Raw genomic sequence first — 12,373 nt, 5'->3', positions numbered from 1 at the left:
GACTGTTCCTGATCACTTTCCTCTCATGTAAGTGCTTCAGGATTGATTCTTTGAGGACCTGCTCCATGATTTTTCCGGGGACTGAGGTGAGGCTGACTGGCCAGTAGTTCCCAGGATCCTCCTTCTTCCTTTTTTTAAAGATGGGCACTACATTAGACTTTTTCCAGTTATCCGGGACTTCCCCCGTTCGCCACGAGTTTTCAAAGATAATGGCCAATGGCTCTGCAATCACAGCCGCCAATTCCTTTAGCACTCTCGGATGCAACTCGTCCGGCCCCATGCCTTGTGCACGTCCAGCTTTTCTAGATAGTCCCTAACCACCTCTTTCTCCACAGAGGGCTGGCCATCTATTCCCCATGTTGTGATGCCTAGCACAGCAGTCTGGGAGCTGACCTTGTTAGTGAAGACAGAGGCAAAAAAAGCATGGAGTACATTAGCTTTTTCCACATCCTCTGTCACTAGGTTGCCTCCCTCATTCATTAAGGGGCCCACACTTTCCTTGGCTTTCTTCTTGTTGCCAACATACCTGAAGAAACCCTTCTTGTTACTCTTGACATCTCTTGCTAGCTGCAGCTCCAGGTGCGATTTGGCCCTCTTGATTTCATTCCTACATGCCCGAGCAATATTTTTATACTCTTCCCTGGTCATATGTCCAACCTTCCACTTCTTGTAAGCTTCTGTTTTATGTTTAAGATCCGCTAGGATTTCACCGTTAAGCCAAGCTGGTCGCCTGCCATATTTACTATTCTTTCGACTCATCGGGATGGTTTGTCCCTGTAACCTCAACAGGGATTCCTTGAAATACAGCCAGCTCTCCTGGACTCCTTTCCCCTTCATGTTAGTCCCCCAGGGGATCCTACCCATCCGTTCCCTGAGGGAGTCGAAGTCTGCTTTCCTGAAGTCCAGGGTCCGTATCCTGCTGCTTACTTTACTTCCCTGTGTCAGGATCCTGAACTCAACCAACTCATGGTCACTGCCTCCCAGATTCCCATCCAGTTTTGCTTCCCCCACTAATTCTTCCCGGTTTGTGAGCAGCAGGTCAAGAAAAGCTCCCCCCCAGTTGGCTCCTCTAGCACTTGCACCAGGAAATTGTCCCCTACGCTTTCCAACAACTTCCTGGATTGTCTATGCACTGCTGTATTGCTCTCCCAGCAGATATCAGGAAAATTAAAGTCACCCATGAGAACCAGGACGTGCGATCTAGTAGCTTCTGCGAGTTGCCGGAAGAAAGCCTCATCCACCTCATCCCCTTGGTCCGGTGGTCTATAGCAGACTCCCACCACTACATCACTCTTGTTGCTCACACTTCTAAACTTAATCCAGAGACACTCAGGTTTTTCTGCAGTTTCGTACCGGAGATCTAAGCAGTCATACTACTCCCTTACATACAGTGCTACTCCCCCACCTTTCCTGCCCTGCCTGTCCTTCCTGAACAGTTTATAACCATGCATGACAGTACTCCAGTCATGTGAGTTATCCCACCAAGTCTCTGTTATTCCAATCATGTCCTAATTCCTTGACATCACCAGGACCTCCAGTTCTCTCACATTTATATGTGGTGATAGGCACTTGCCAAACTCTTGGAGGATTGTCCCTAATATGCAGCATGCCCTGCTATTTCAGATCTGGAAGATCTTATTAAATATACAGTAGAACCTCAGAGTTATGAACTGACCAGTCCACCACAAACTTCATTTGGAACCAGAAGTATGCAATCAGGCAGCAGCAGAGACACCCCCCCACCATCCCCCCCCAAAAAAAACCCCAACCAAAAGCCAGTACAGTGCTGTGTTAAATGTAAACTTGTAAAAAACAAAAAAGGAAAGCAGCTTTTTTCTTCTGCATAGGAAAGTTTGAAAGCTGTATTAAGTCAATGTTCAGTTGTAAACTTTTGAAAGAACAACCCTAACGCTTTGTTCTGAGTTCTGAACATTTCAGAGTTACGAAGAGCCTCCATTCCCGAGGTTTTTGTAACTCTGAGGTTCTGCTGTAGCTTGAATGCAGCAATGAAGACTTGTTGGACACCATGCTCCTTGCCAAGTTTCTTCTTCTGTGTGAGGGTTGAGTCCCTTGTCGTTCCATTGCTCTGCAGAATTCCATTGCTCTGTCGTTCTGCAGAAACAAGCCACCAGGCGCTTCAGAACATGCCCAGAGTCCTGCGGGATGTGGAAGCCTTGAAACAGGAGGCAACTTTCCTGAAGGAACAAATGGTCCTTGTTAAGGAGGACATTAAGAAATTTGAAGAGGACACAGCTCAGTCAATGCAGGTAACTTCTCTCATCACTAAATATTTGACTCTGATTTCCAGATTTGCTGTAGTTGCCAAAGTTACTGATGTTGAGTGAACTTGAAGACTGTTTCGGTTTGTGCAATTCCAGGGCGGCTCTGTTAGCTCTCTGCAGCAGCTTGAGCTCTGGTAGATGCTGACAGGTAAGGGAGCCTGATTTCCTGCTCTGATGTTGTGTCCTTTTAAAATTGCTACTGTGATCCTGTTACACTTCAGCAAGTTCTGAGGCTATGAGATCCTAGATGCAAGGAATCTCTATGCTTTTTTCAAGCAGAACAGTCACTGAAAACTCCTACAGTCTGGTAGCTTCTCTGAACTACAGTCTGATTGTACTAGGGTTCAGCAATTTGATACCCTGTGGGCTGCTTCAGATTTCTGGTACTTTTGTGAGTAAGTAAAAAGTTCTGGAGATGCTGACTTTCCTTATTGTGAATGAATGATCGCACTTATTGAATTGAAGAACTAATAGAAGTGTCTAGAGCAGGACGTAGCAAGAGCAGGCACAATGCAAACTTCCCTACAGATTGTACCGTGGTTCTGGGCTGCAGCACCCCTGATATTAGAGTCCAAAGCCTCTTTTAAGCAGAGAATGATGCTGTATGGTGGTTTTGTGTGTGGACAGATGGGAGACTAGGTTGACATCCCCAAAAGCATTTTCCTTGTTAACTCAGCCATGCATTGTGTGCTCAGAAGTGAAAAGCTTGTGCAGTACCCCCACCTCACCACCAAGGCATAGATGTTCACAACCCAGACTAGAGCTAGCTCTGATCAGACCTGTCAAGAGCTGATAACTCTCCTCATGTGAGTGATCCAGTTTTCATGACAGGCAGCAAGATGCAAAAGCCTTGATTGTGTGAGCTTATTGGTGGTGGTGTTGTGTTAATACCATGCTATAGAGTTGCTTTGCATTTTCCAGACAAAATAGACGCTGATTATATTGAATCCCGAATCCAAACCAGTTTATAGGTGTGTTTGTTTTCTTGTGAAATTTCAGGAGTGAGCTGCTCAAGCAGAGGGGTTGATGGTTTACCCACATTACTGCAGATCTTTGGTGAACTGTTTTGCAAGTTGTTCCTGCAGCTTTGGCTGTCATCAGAGCCCAGCCCCCTTCCCCTCGGATCACATAGCCATATTATTGTTTAGAGTTGGGTGTTGACCCTGAATAAAAGCAACATTCCTCATTATGTACTCAAATTTCTACTGATGATGCTCATCAGCTGGTTCAACTTTAAAATTGATTTAAATTTCTTCAGCTCTTTGGAGAGATTATCCACTTCTGTGTAAACCCCTAAAATTGATTTTAGCCAACTTCCTCCTGAAATTGTTATCACCCAGTTTCTTAAATGCAAATATAACAGAAATAACCCTCTCCTCCCCATCCCACCTTACTCCCCACCAAGTGAAGCAACTTGCACATTTGTCCCCAATTCTGATGGGCAGCAGTTTCATCTCTCTTTCAGGTTCTGGTGGAACTTGATCGAGTGAAATCCAGAATGCAGCTGGCTGCTGAGTCCCTCCAGGAAGCAGACAAGTGGAGCACACTGAGTGCAGATATTGAGGAAACTTTTAAAACACAAGTAGGTACCTGCTTGAAAAAGACAAAGGCATGAAAAACTGTCAATTATAAAGAAACCAAATTTAAATAAGAGTCCTTTCAGATCACTTTTCAAAAGGAAATATGCCTGTGCTTCCCAGATGTCACTGTGGAGCTTAGGACTTGGCATTTTTGATATTGTGTTAACAAACCCCTAACTTCCTTTGGTGGCAGGATGTGTCTGTGATCTCTGCCAAGTTAACAGGTATGCAGAACAGCCTGGCGATGCTTGTGGACACTCCGGACTACTCTGAGAAATGTGTGCACCTAGAGGCTCTGAAGAACCGGCTAGAGGCCATGGCCAGCCCCCAGATTGTGGCCACCTTCAATGCTCAGTCCGTAGGTCAGTACGGCTCTGTTTCCCTTGTCTTCAGCATAGATGTATTTATATGTTGGTGCTGCCTTCATCAGGAGCGTGAGGCATGGTGCTCTGAATAGCATGCTTTCAGCCTCCTAGCTGTTGTTGGAGCCGCCTTTGCAGTGAACTGGCAGGTGGGGCAAGGTAGGGAGCAGGAGCACCATTCTGCCAAGCCTTGTACACCTACCACCATCTCTCCTATTTAATTTGTCCTTTCTTCATTTCTGTCTCTGTTTTTTTTCTTTCTTGTCTTTTGCCCTCTGTTTCTGTTTGTGTTTTGGGGTTTGCTCACCAGAAAGCTAAATGCTGCCTGAGGTTGGGTGTGTATCCATTGGGTCTCTCTGGGGCTGGGTTACGTGCCCTTTCTTGGCAGAACCAAACAAAAAGAGATGGATGGGACAGCAGCCTGCAGCCCAGTATGTGTTGGGTGCTCCGAAAGCCTGCAACCCTACTTTCCACCCCTGGATTTTTGGGTTTTTGGTCTGACCTTGCTCCCTTTCCCTACCATTACACAGTTTATTAGTATTTCAGTAGCACCTAGAGGCAGTCCATGCCCCAACGAGCTTATTTTCTAATTTAAGACAAGATGCAGTGAGTGAGACAAGCAGAGGGAGGAAGGAAAAGGTTAATATGAACGATTTATGTTTGTGTTCTCTTTCACACTCTTCCTCCTTTACTCCTCTCTTTGCTTTTCTCTTCTCATTTCCCTTCACTCTCTTTCTGGTCTTCCAGTCTATCATACTGACTCTGCACCCATCTGTCTCAGTATGTGTGTCTATCTTGTTGCTGCTCTTGGGCTGTATGGCCCTTTTGCAGGCAGATGCAGGGGACACAGTGATGTTTGAGAATGTTTTCTCCCACCTACCAGGAGAGAGCCTCGTGGAAGTTGCAGGATACTGTGATGAGTTCTTTAGGAATGCCATGTAGCTGTGGTAGGAAACTGACAGCAGGTGGCGCTTCTGTACTGGACATGGGTCCATTGCTTCGCTTAGTTATTCAAGATGTTCTGGCTCACTTTGCGATAAATGCAGCCCTGAGTCTATTCTCCTTTTAATATTTCCTCCGGAGCAGCTGTCAAACACACTTTTTCTTTCTGTTGATAGTATGTCACATGTTCTTCTGAGTTCTTGCTTAGATCTGACCCTGTAGATAGGAACACAGGACAACAAACTTCAGAGTAGCAGCCGTGTTAGTCTGTATTCGCAAAAAGAAAAGGAGGACTTGTGGCACCTTAGAGACTAACCAATTTATCTGAGCATAAACTTTCGTGAGCTACAGCTCACTTCATCGGATGCATCCTTCATTTCATCCGATGAAGTGAGCTGTAGCTCATGAAAGCTTATGCTCAAATAAATTTGTTAGTCTCTAAGGTGCCACAAGTCCTCCTTTTATTTTTTTAGGACAACAAATGTGTCCCTGGGGTGGGGTGGTGGTGGTGGGAGGCACTGTTCTCTCCCTTGTACTGCTCTAGAGCAACCCTAGTTAATTGCTGTGTGTCAGATTTACAGGAAGCCACTTGTGCCCTGCCAGCAAACCAGAAACAAGTTCCTAAATACGTCATTACTAACATCTCTGAACCCAGGTGTGTTTTGTAGACAAAGCCTTCCCCACTGCTCCAGTAATGCAAAGGGAGCAGGGAGACTTTCAGGTTGTGAGTAAGCGGTAGCTGGGTCATTTAGTCAAGGTGAAGAAACAGCTGGTTGTGGTCCTGGCACCTGGGGGTGAGGAAGGCAAAACTGAGGAGTGCAGTTTGGATCTACTGACACGTTCTCTGGTCTGGAGGGCACTAGCTCTGTCTGAAAAAAGCATCATGTCCTTAGGGGACTCAGTACTGTTACAGGGGGTCTGGAGTTAGAAATGTTTTCCCAAGGGAAGTTAAAAACTCTTCCATCATCACTTTACTCTACCCACTCTGGAATTTCTGTGGCCATGGATTCAGGGGCACCTGCCCTCCTAAGTGAAGGGAAAGGAACACAGGGAGGTCTTGTCACTTTCTTGACATATTGTGGTTCTACATCCCATACACACTGTATCCAGGCTCTTCTCCAAACTGAAGAGGATGGATTTTCCTGCTTAGTCCAGAAGACTTGTTTTGCTCAGGGCAGTACCTCTGTCACACAAGTTAGGAGGGTGACCTGTTAACTAATGTTCTGTGTTGTTGTATTTAGACCAGGCAAAAGTGTTTGTGAAAGTCTTCACTGAAATTGATCGGATGCCCCAGCTCCTGGCTTATTACTACAAATGTCACAAGGTATCTAGTCTCTGTCATGGTCACATTTTAATTTGGGGGAGAGAAATGTGGAGTAGTTCCTTGGTTTAGCCTGTAGGGGGGGCTGCCACTCTGGTCATCTCACTTGTCCAATTTAAACTGAGGATGGCGCTTGTTCTCTTCCACATTTCATCCGCTTGAATCTTTTCCTGGCTGTGATTACTCCGCACATGGGGGTTTGGGGAATAACTCTCCACAGGAGTCTTCCTGTGCCTTCCTACAGCAGCTAGTAGGCCAAATGAAAAATGTAGTTGTGCATCCCAAAGGGTTTCCCTCTGTGCCCTGAGAAGGTGTTCGGTTGTTGCTTTTTCCTTCCTTTATGATCTCTGGTTGTTATTAAACTTTATTATATCTTGCTGCTGCTGAATTATGGAAACTCTCTTCAGATGGGATTGGAATTCTGGATGGTTCATTGACCTTAACCTGATCCTCCAAAGCCCTATTAGCAGTGGGCCTTGTGAGGATTAGCTTCAGAGCTGGGGCCTGCCAAATATTTCAACTGTTATGGGGTGGTATTGGTTTCAGTCTCATTTATGAGCAAAATACCAAGGTTAATTAAATCTTTGTATAAGCCAAGAAGCCTTTAGCTTAACGTTTTAAAGTCTGAGTCCTCTTGGGTGCTGAATGATTGCATGGTGGTACATTCAAATCTGAGGGGTGCTGCCTTTGTGTAGAAGCAGTTTCCCTAGGACATGTCTCTGAGTTAACAAGGCCCAATTCTGTAGCATGAGTGACTTTTATTACCCCTGCAGGTGCAGCTGGTGACAGTCTGGCAGGATCTTTGTCAAAGTGACTTAAGTTTAAATCGGCAGCTGACTGAACTGTATGATACTCTGCTTGGAACATGGCACTCGCAACTCCAGTGGCTCATGCAGGTACTGTTACTGTCAGTTAACAACATCAGTGCAATGCATGGGAACAAAGACTGCAAATTCCCATAAGGCTCAGAATAATTGATCAGCTCATGGTCTCATTTTGTGCCTCTTCACTAACGTCTTGGAGCTTGCTTTAGGGATCTAGCTCATCTGCTGCCACAGAAAGATTAAATGTTTGACTCAAGACCAATGGCAGTATCGCTGCATCGCTGCTGTTCAAACTGCTCTCTCTTTCATCTGTATCATACATGAAATCTAATTTGTCAGTGTTGCATTTTGTTCTGTCGTAAAACATTTGAAATACCTGAATTTCATTACCGCCTGACCTAGAGGAGGCCCTGGAGGGATTGCTTGACTGATTTGTGTGTGAATTCTTGGGGAACTTCTGCTGGAACCCCTCAGGACTGTGCAGTACCAAGAAAAGCATTTGAATTTGTAAATGCAGAGCTTACCATACTTATACCTGATCCCAAAAGGAGTTAACCTCTCTTCATTTAGCTTAACAAATTGTGTTGGACATTGTTGAGCCTGTCAGAGTTTTCACCCGTGAAGGGTAAGGGAGATTGTTATCTCATGGGTATGAAGCTTGTAACAAGGGCTGAGTCCTTTTCTGCAAGGATACCCAGCCTTACCTTGAAATAATAGCTTTGGGTTTTTTTCCTGCATAACAATTAGTTGTGAATCACAGTTCAGATGCTGGCTTATTCACTAACATGTGCTCTAGGACCTGGTTATTGTGAGGGGCCTTGCCATGTGGACCAAAGCTCATGTCATCCAGGGCTTTTCTCCCTAGTCCTCCTGCACTGCTTGTGTTAGGAAAACCATTTTTTTCCCCCCTGTTCTACTTGCTGTTCATGGTCTTACTGCTGCGAGTTGGATACTGGGGGTGTATGTTCTGGTACTGCAGTGGTGGGGGCTGTATAAATACCTAGAGAGAATAGCTGACCAGTCAGTCAAAAGTGGTGATGATAAAAGCTACTGCAAACCAAGATGAGGGTGATGGATATGAATGTGAAGCTGGTGTTATGCTGATCTAAGGATAGCATTTGCCGGCTGGTTATATTCTCGTTGGCGCTAGAATGTAGTACTTCCCAACTCTCTCCTCAGTCCATCCTGACCCCATCACCTAGCTGCTTATTCGTGGGATTCTTTATCCCTTTCCTCGTGTCTTTCAAAGGTACCTGTTTAAATTCTGTTTGAAGACACAGCAGGCTCTCTACCTTGTTGTTACTCTACTCCGTTGCCCACTATTTGCCTGTCCTCCTTCGGATCCAGCCTCTGCTCAACCTCATAAATTCTCTGCTGCCTTAGATAAAGTGCGCTCCTCGGCTGGGCTCTTAAAGTGACAATGATTAACTCTGCTTTCATATCCTGAGTCAGCCTTTCCTGCATGCTCAGTCAGCAAGGTTCCAGAAATCTTACCTGGCTCTGCTTTTAGTCTGGTAACATTTGTGAGTTTTCAAATGCTGGGCTCCTGTTCGTGTTAGTTGGGATTGCACATGCCCAGAGAGGATCCAGCGATCTGGCAGTTCCCTGAGTACAGTGTTCTCGATGTGCATACAATTGCCTCTTAATGAACATAATTTAAATTTCATCTTTGAGGCAGTTTAGTCTCTTCTTCTTTATGCATTGCTTCTGGGGGCTTCTATATGGCTTCTGTTGACTAGGTCATTGTGCTGATTCCCTTGCTAAAGTGGTGGAGTGGGGGGCTCAGTTTATGCAGAAGCAGTGGCCTGCTCCTGCTCACATGCTCCTGCTAACAGCTTCCTTGTTCGTGCAGGTTTTTAAGAACCCCCATGAAATTGTGACTGTGCTGCTGATCCAAACACTCGGTGCCTTGGTGCCTTCAATCCCAGTCTGCCTCAGCACTGCAATGGAGAGGGCCAGCCAGGAAACCAGACTGAATAAGTTGCTGGAGCTGCATGACACCACAGCCCACTTTGCAAGAGGCTTGGAAGTAGCAATGCTGTCTAACTTAAGTAGGGACTGTTGTTTCAAATATTCCCAGACTTTATGGTATATTTTGGTGTAACTCTCTGTACAGCCTTTGGGTTCTGTGGTTTGCGTTTTGTTTTTCATGGAAACTGCTACAACAATGTAAGGGATCTGGATTTCATCCGCAGTATTTGCTGTTTACATAATGTTTGTACTAAAATGTATGTTTAACTTATCCCAAATATATTGACACAGTCCTGGCTGTGTTTACTGAAGCAGAGCTATGTTGATGCTACCTTGTGTAGAGAATACTTAGCACTTTCCTTTTACAACATTTGGGTGGGTGAATTGCAACATCCCTGTAAGGTGGATCAGTTTTATTCCTGTCTCATAAATGGGGAAATGGAGTCAGAGGATACTTGACTTGTCTGAGATCGCATGGCAATAAAAGCTCAGGAGTTCTTGATTTAGACCGCGCCTCTCTTAACAAGTTCTCCTGATCGTTTGCTTTCTCAAACATTGCAAGGGAAAGTTTGCCAAAATGGTTTTCACTGGAATGTAAAAAAAATTGTGGAAACCGTTCTGTTGGTCTTAGGTTTTATGAAAACCATGTTTTAACCAAATTAAATTGGTGGGTCAAATTTTATTATTTAAGTATGCTTTTGTTTAGTGCCTAAAGTGTGCTGTTCAGAACAAAGTAAAGACCTCTCCCTTCCCTAAAGCATTTGCAGTTCAATTTTAGACAGAAATCCATGAGCAGTTGATGTGAACCGTTGGAGGTAAGGGAGGGAGGAAGGTGAGTTAACAGTAATGAGACCATCTGATTATATAGGCTCAGCAGTTTTAATTTATGAACCTTATAGGTTTATCTTAATTTGTCACCGTGTCCCTTCAAAGAGAGCGTTCAGGAAAATCACACCTTAAGGTTGATGGGTTATCTTTAACGCTGCATTTCCTGCCTGTGTTTGCTTTGCGTCATACCCCTCAGTTATTTAAACCCAGTTTTAGTAGATTACATTTAATGACTGTGCCATTCTAGGAAGCATGGCTATTGTCCTGTGCTTGTGTTCTGCTTTTCATTGGAAGTCCTCGTGCACTCTTAGCAAACACTTGCCACATACTGGTCTGGCTTAATTGGGGTAGGTAATAAATACCATAGACCCTGTATAGAAGGAACTTGGAGAGAAGAGGCCGAAGTTTGTAAGATGAGAGAATAGGAAACCAGTTACTGAACAGTTGGGAATAAAAGTTGCATTCTTTATTTGCATATTACCCTGCAACAAGGTGGCGTGCTCTAAAAGCAACATGCAAAAGCAGAAGCATCCCAGGAATGCGGGAGCTGGGTGACTAAGCAGATTGTCAGTGGGGCATTAGGTCAACTGGTTCACTTTCAGGCCAGGTTGGGAGTGACTGTGGCTGTGTAGTAGTCTACATGAAATGAGTTGGCATCATTTATTTTAGGTATGGATGAAGACTGTGTAATTTCCTTTTAGAATCTTTGATGGGACATAAAATGAGACTATACTCTCTTTAGGCAGGCACAGTTCAGACAGATTCCTTACTTCGTCTTTGATTGTGCAGGCTGGGGATGGGTGATAGATAGCTGGCTGGAAGACTTGTGGCCCCAGATTGTTCTCGAGCAGCCAGGAATATTCTTAATAATTTCCTGCTGTGCTTGTTGAAATAGAATACCTGGGTATTAAGGAGCCAATAGTGATGATGTTCCCATTTGTTTAAAAAGTCTGCAGCTCAGCTTTAAAGGTGCTAGGCAAAGTCCCAAGGTATATGCGCACGTGATAGTGGCTGTCAATAGGCACAACTCTTTGAAAGAGCCTAACATGCTGCTTTAAGGCCACCTTTTAGCAGTTCATTTATTTCTTTGTACACTCACTTCTGATTCCTTATAGATGAGCATAACCTGGTAAAAGTGATGGAACTGGTGGAAGTAGTGTATGGTCCATATAAGCCCTACCAGCTGCGGTATGGAGACCTGGAAGAAGAAAACCTCCTCATCCAGATCAGTGCAGTGCCCTTGGTAATGTCATGTATTCTGCTCCATCTGTACAGTAGTAGTCAGCAGGTGATTGGAGGCTGATATTTACGAGTAGTTTAAAGCATCTTTGTCAGGGTGGTTGGAGCCTAGATTTTGGCTCGCATTTTCCATTTGCCTTTGATTTTTCTTTTTAATTAAATATTGCTTTTTTCACTTAAGTTGCTGGAATTAATTTTATAACTTTGCCTGCTCCTGGGCAATCAGTAACTGGTGCTTCATGCATCTAATGTAGGGGAAACCTTTGGGATAAGCAGACAACCTCTTGGACGCTTAAGCAGACTGTTAGAAGCAAGGAAGAAAACCTCTGAGTTTGCCTTGTGTCTTTTAACCTTTTGCAAATGTGTCCTTCAGTCAGAATGAGTGGAGGTGGAGTATTGTGCTAGGCACTGTACAGACTAGAAGACAGTCCCTGCCCCAGATTCTTGTGCTGCAAGTGGCTATACCAAACCACTGCAGGGAGGATGGCGTAACAATGACAAATGGTTACATAGACTAGCTATGTGCGTTCCTGCCTCCTCTGTTGTTTTCTTACCATAGACTGAGTGGGTGGGGGAGGGAATTTCCTGTAGAAGAATCTCCTATAGCAGTGTTTCTCAACCTGGGGGTTGCAAGTGCTGGGCCGGCGTTAGGAGGTGGCAAGTAGGGCGGTTGCCTGGAGCCCTATGCCACAGAGGGCTCTGCAAAGCCAAGTTATGTGCTTCAGCCCAGGGTAGTGGGGTTCGGACTCCAGCTTAGTAGGGGGCTCAGCGTTTTTTTTTTTTTTTTTTTAAAGTCCAAAGGGGGTCGCCAGCAAAAAAAAAAAAAAGGTCGAGGAACACTGTCCTATAGGAAGGTTAGGTCAGTGTATCTTGTCTAGAGGCAGTGATGAGATAGGAGAGGGAAATCTGAATTTTATGTGCTATCACTGTGTAGGACAGAGGTGGGCAAACTACGGCACGTGGGCCACATCCGGCCCACGGGACCATCCTGCCCGGCCCCTGAGCTCCCGGCTGGGGAGGCTAG

The 12,373-nt window shown here is 45.0% G+C and overlaps 1 protein-coding gene across 4 annotated transcripts in view; it reads left to right on the top strand.

Annotated features, from left to right (window-relative positions):
• The window catches only part of COG7 (component of oligomeric golgi complex 7), a 31,895-nt gene that overhangs the window by 3,340 nt on the left and 16,182 nt on the right, over nucleotides 1–12,373 (top strand). For 3 of the 4 annotated variants that reach the window (XR_012161059.1, XM_073361601.1, XM_073361603.1), the window contains exons 3-9: nucleotides 2,119–2,267; nucleotides 3,748–3,864; nucleotides 4,056–4,224; nucleotides 6,408–6,490; nucleotides 7,261–7,383; nucleotides 9,164–9,362; nucleotides 11,226–11,353. Coding sequence is in view for 3 of the 4 variants with exons in the window: in XM_073361601.1 (XP_073217702.1) it covers nucleotides 2,119–2,267; nucleotides 3,748–3,864; nucleotides 4,056–4,224; nucleotides 6,408–6,490; nucleotides 7,261–7,383; nucleotides 9,164–9,362; nucleotides 11,226–11,353 (968 nt within the window). In the remaining variant the exon portion in view is untranslated. Of the gene's footprint in view, nucleotides 1–2,118; nucleotides 2,268–3,730; nucleotides 3,865–4,055; nucleotides 4,225–6,407; nucleotides 6,491–7,260; nucleotides 7,384–9,163; nucleotides 9,363–11,225; nucleotides 11,354–12,373 lie in introns of those variants that run through there. The other variant, XM_073361604.1, reaches the window with a different exon arrangement.

Source organism: Lepidochelys kempii, chromosome 10 (assembly GCF_965140265.1).
Source record: "Lepidochelys kempii isolate rLepKem1 chromosome 10, rLepKem1.hap2, whole genome shotgun sequence".
Taxonomy (NCBI): domain Eukaryota; kingdom Metazoa; phylum Chordata; order Testudines; family Cheloniidae; genus Lepidochelys; species Lepidochelys kempii.
Note: the sequence above shows the minus strand (reverse complement) of the source record. Positions and strands in the feature narration are given on the sequence as shown.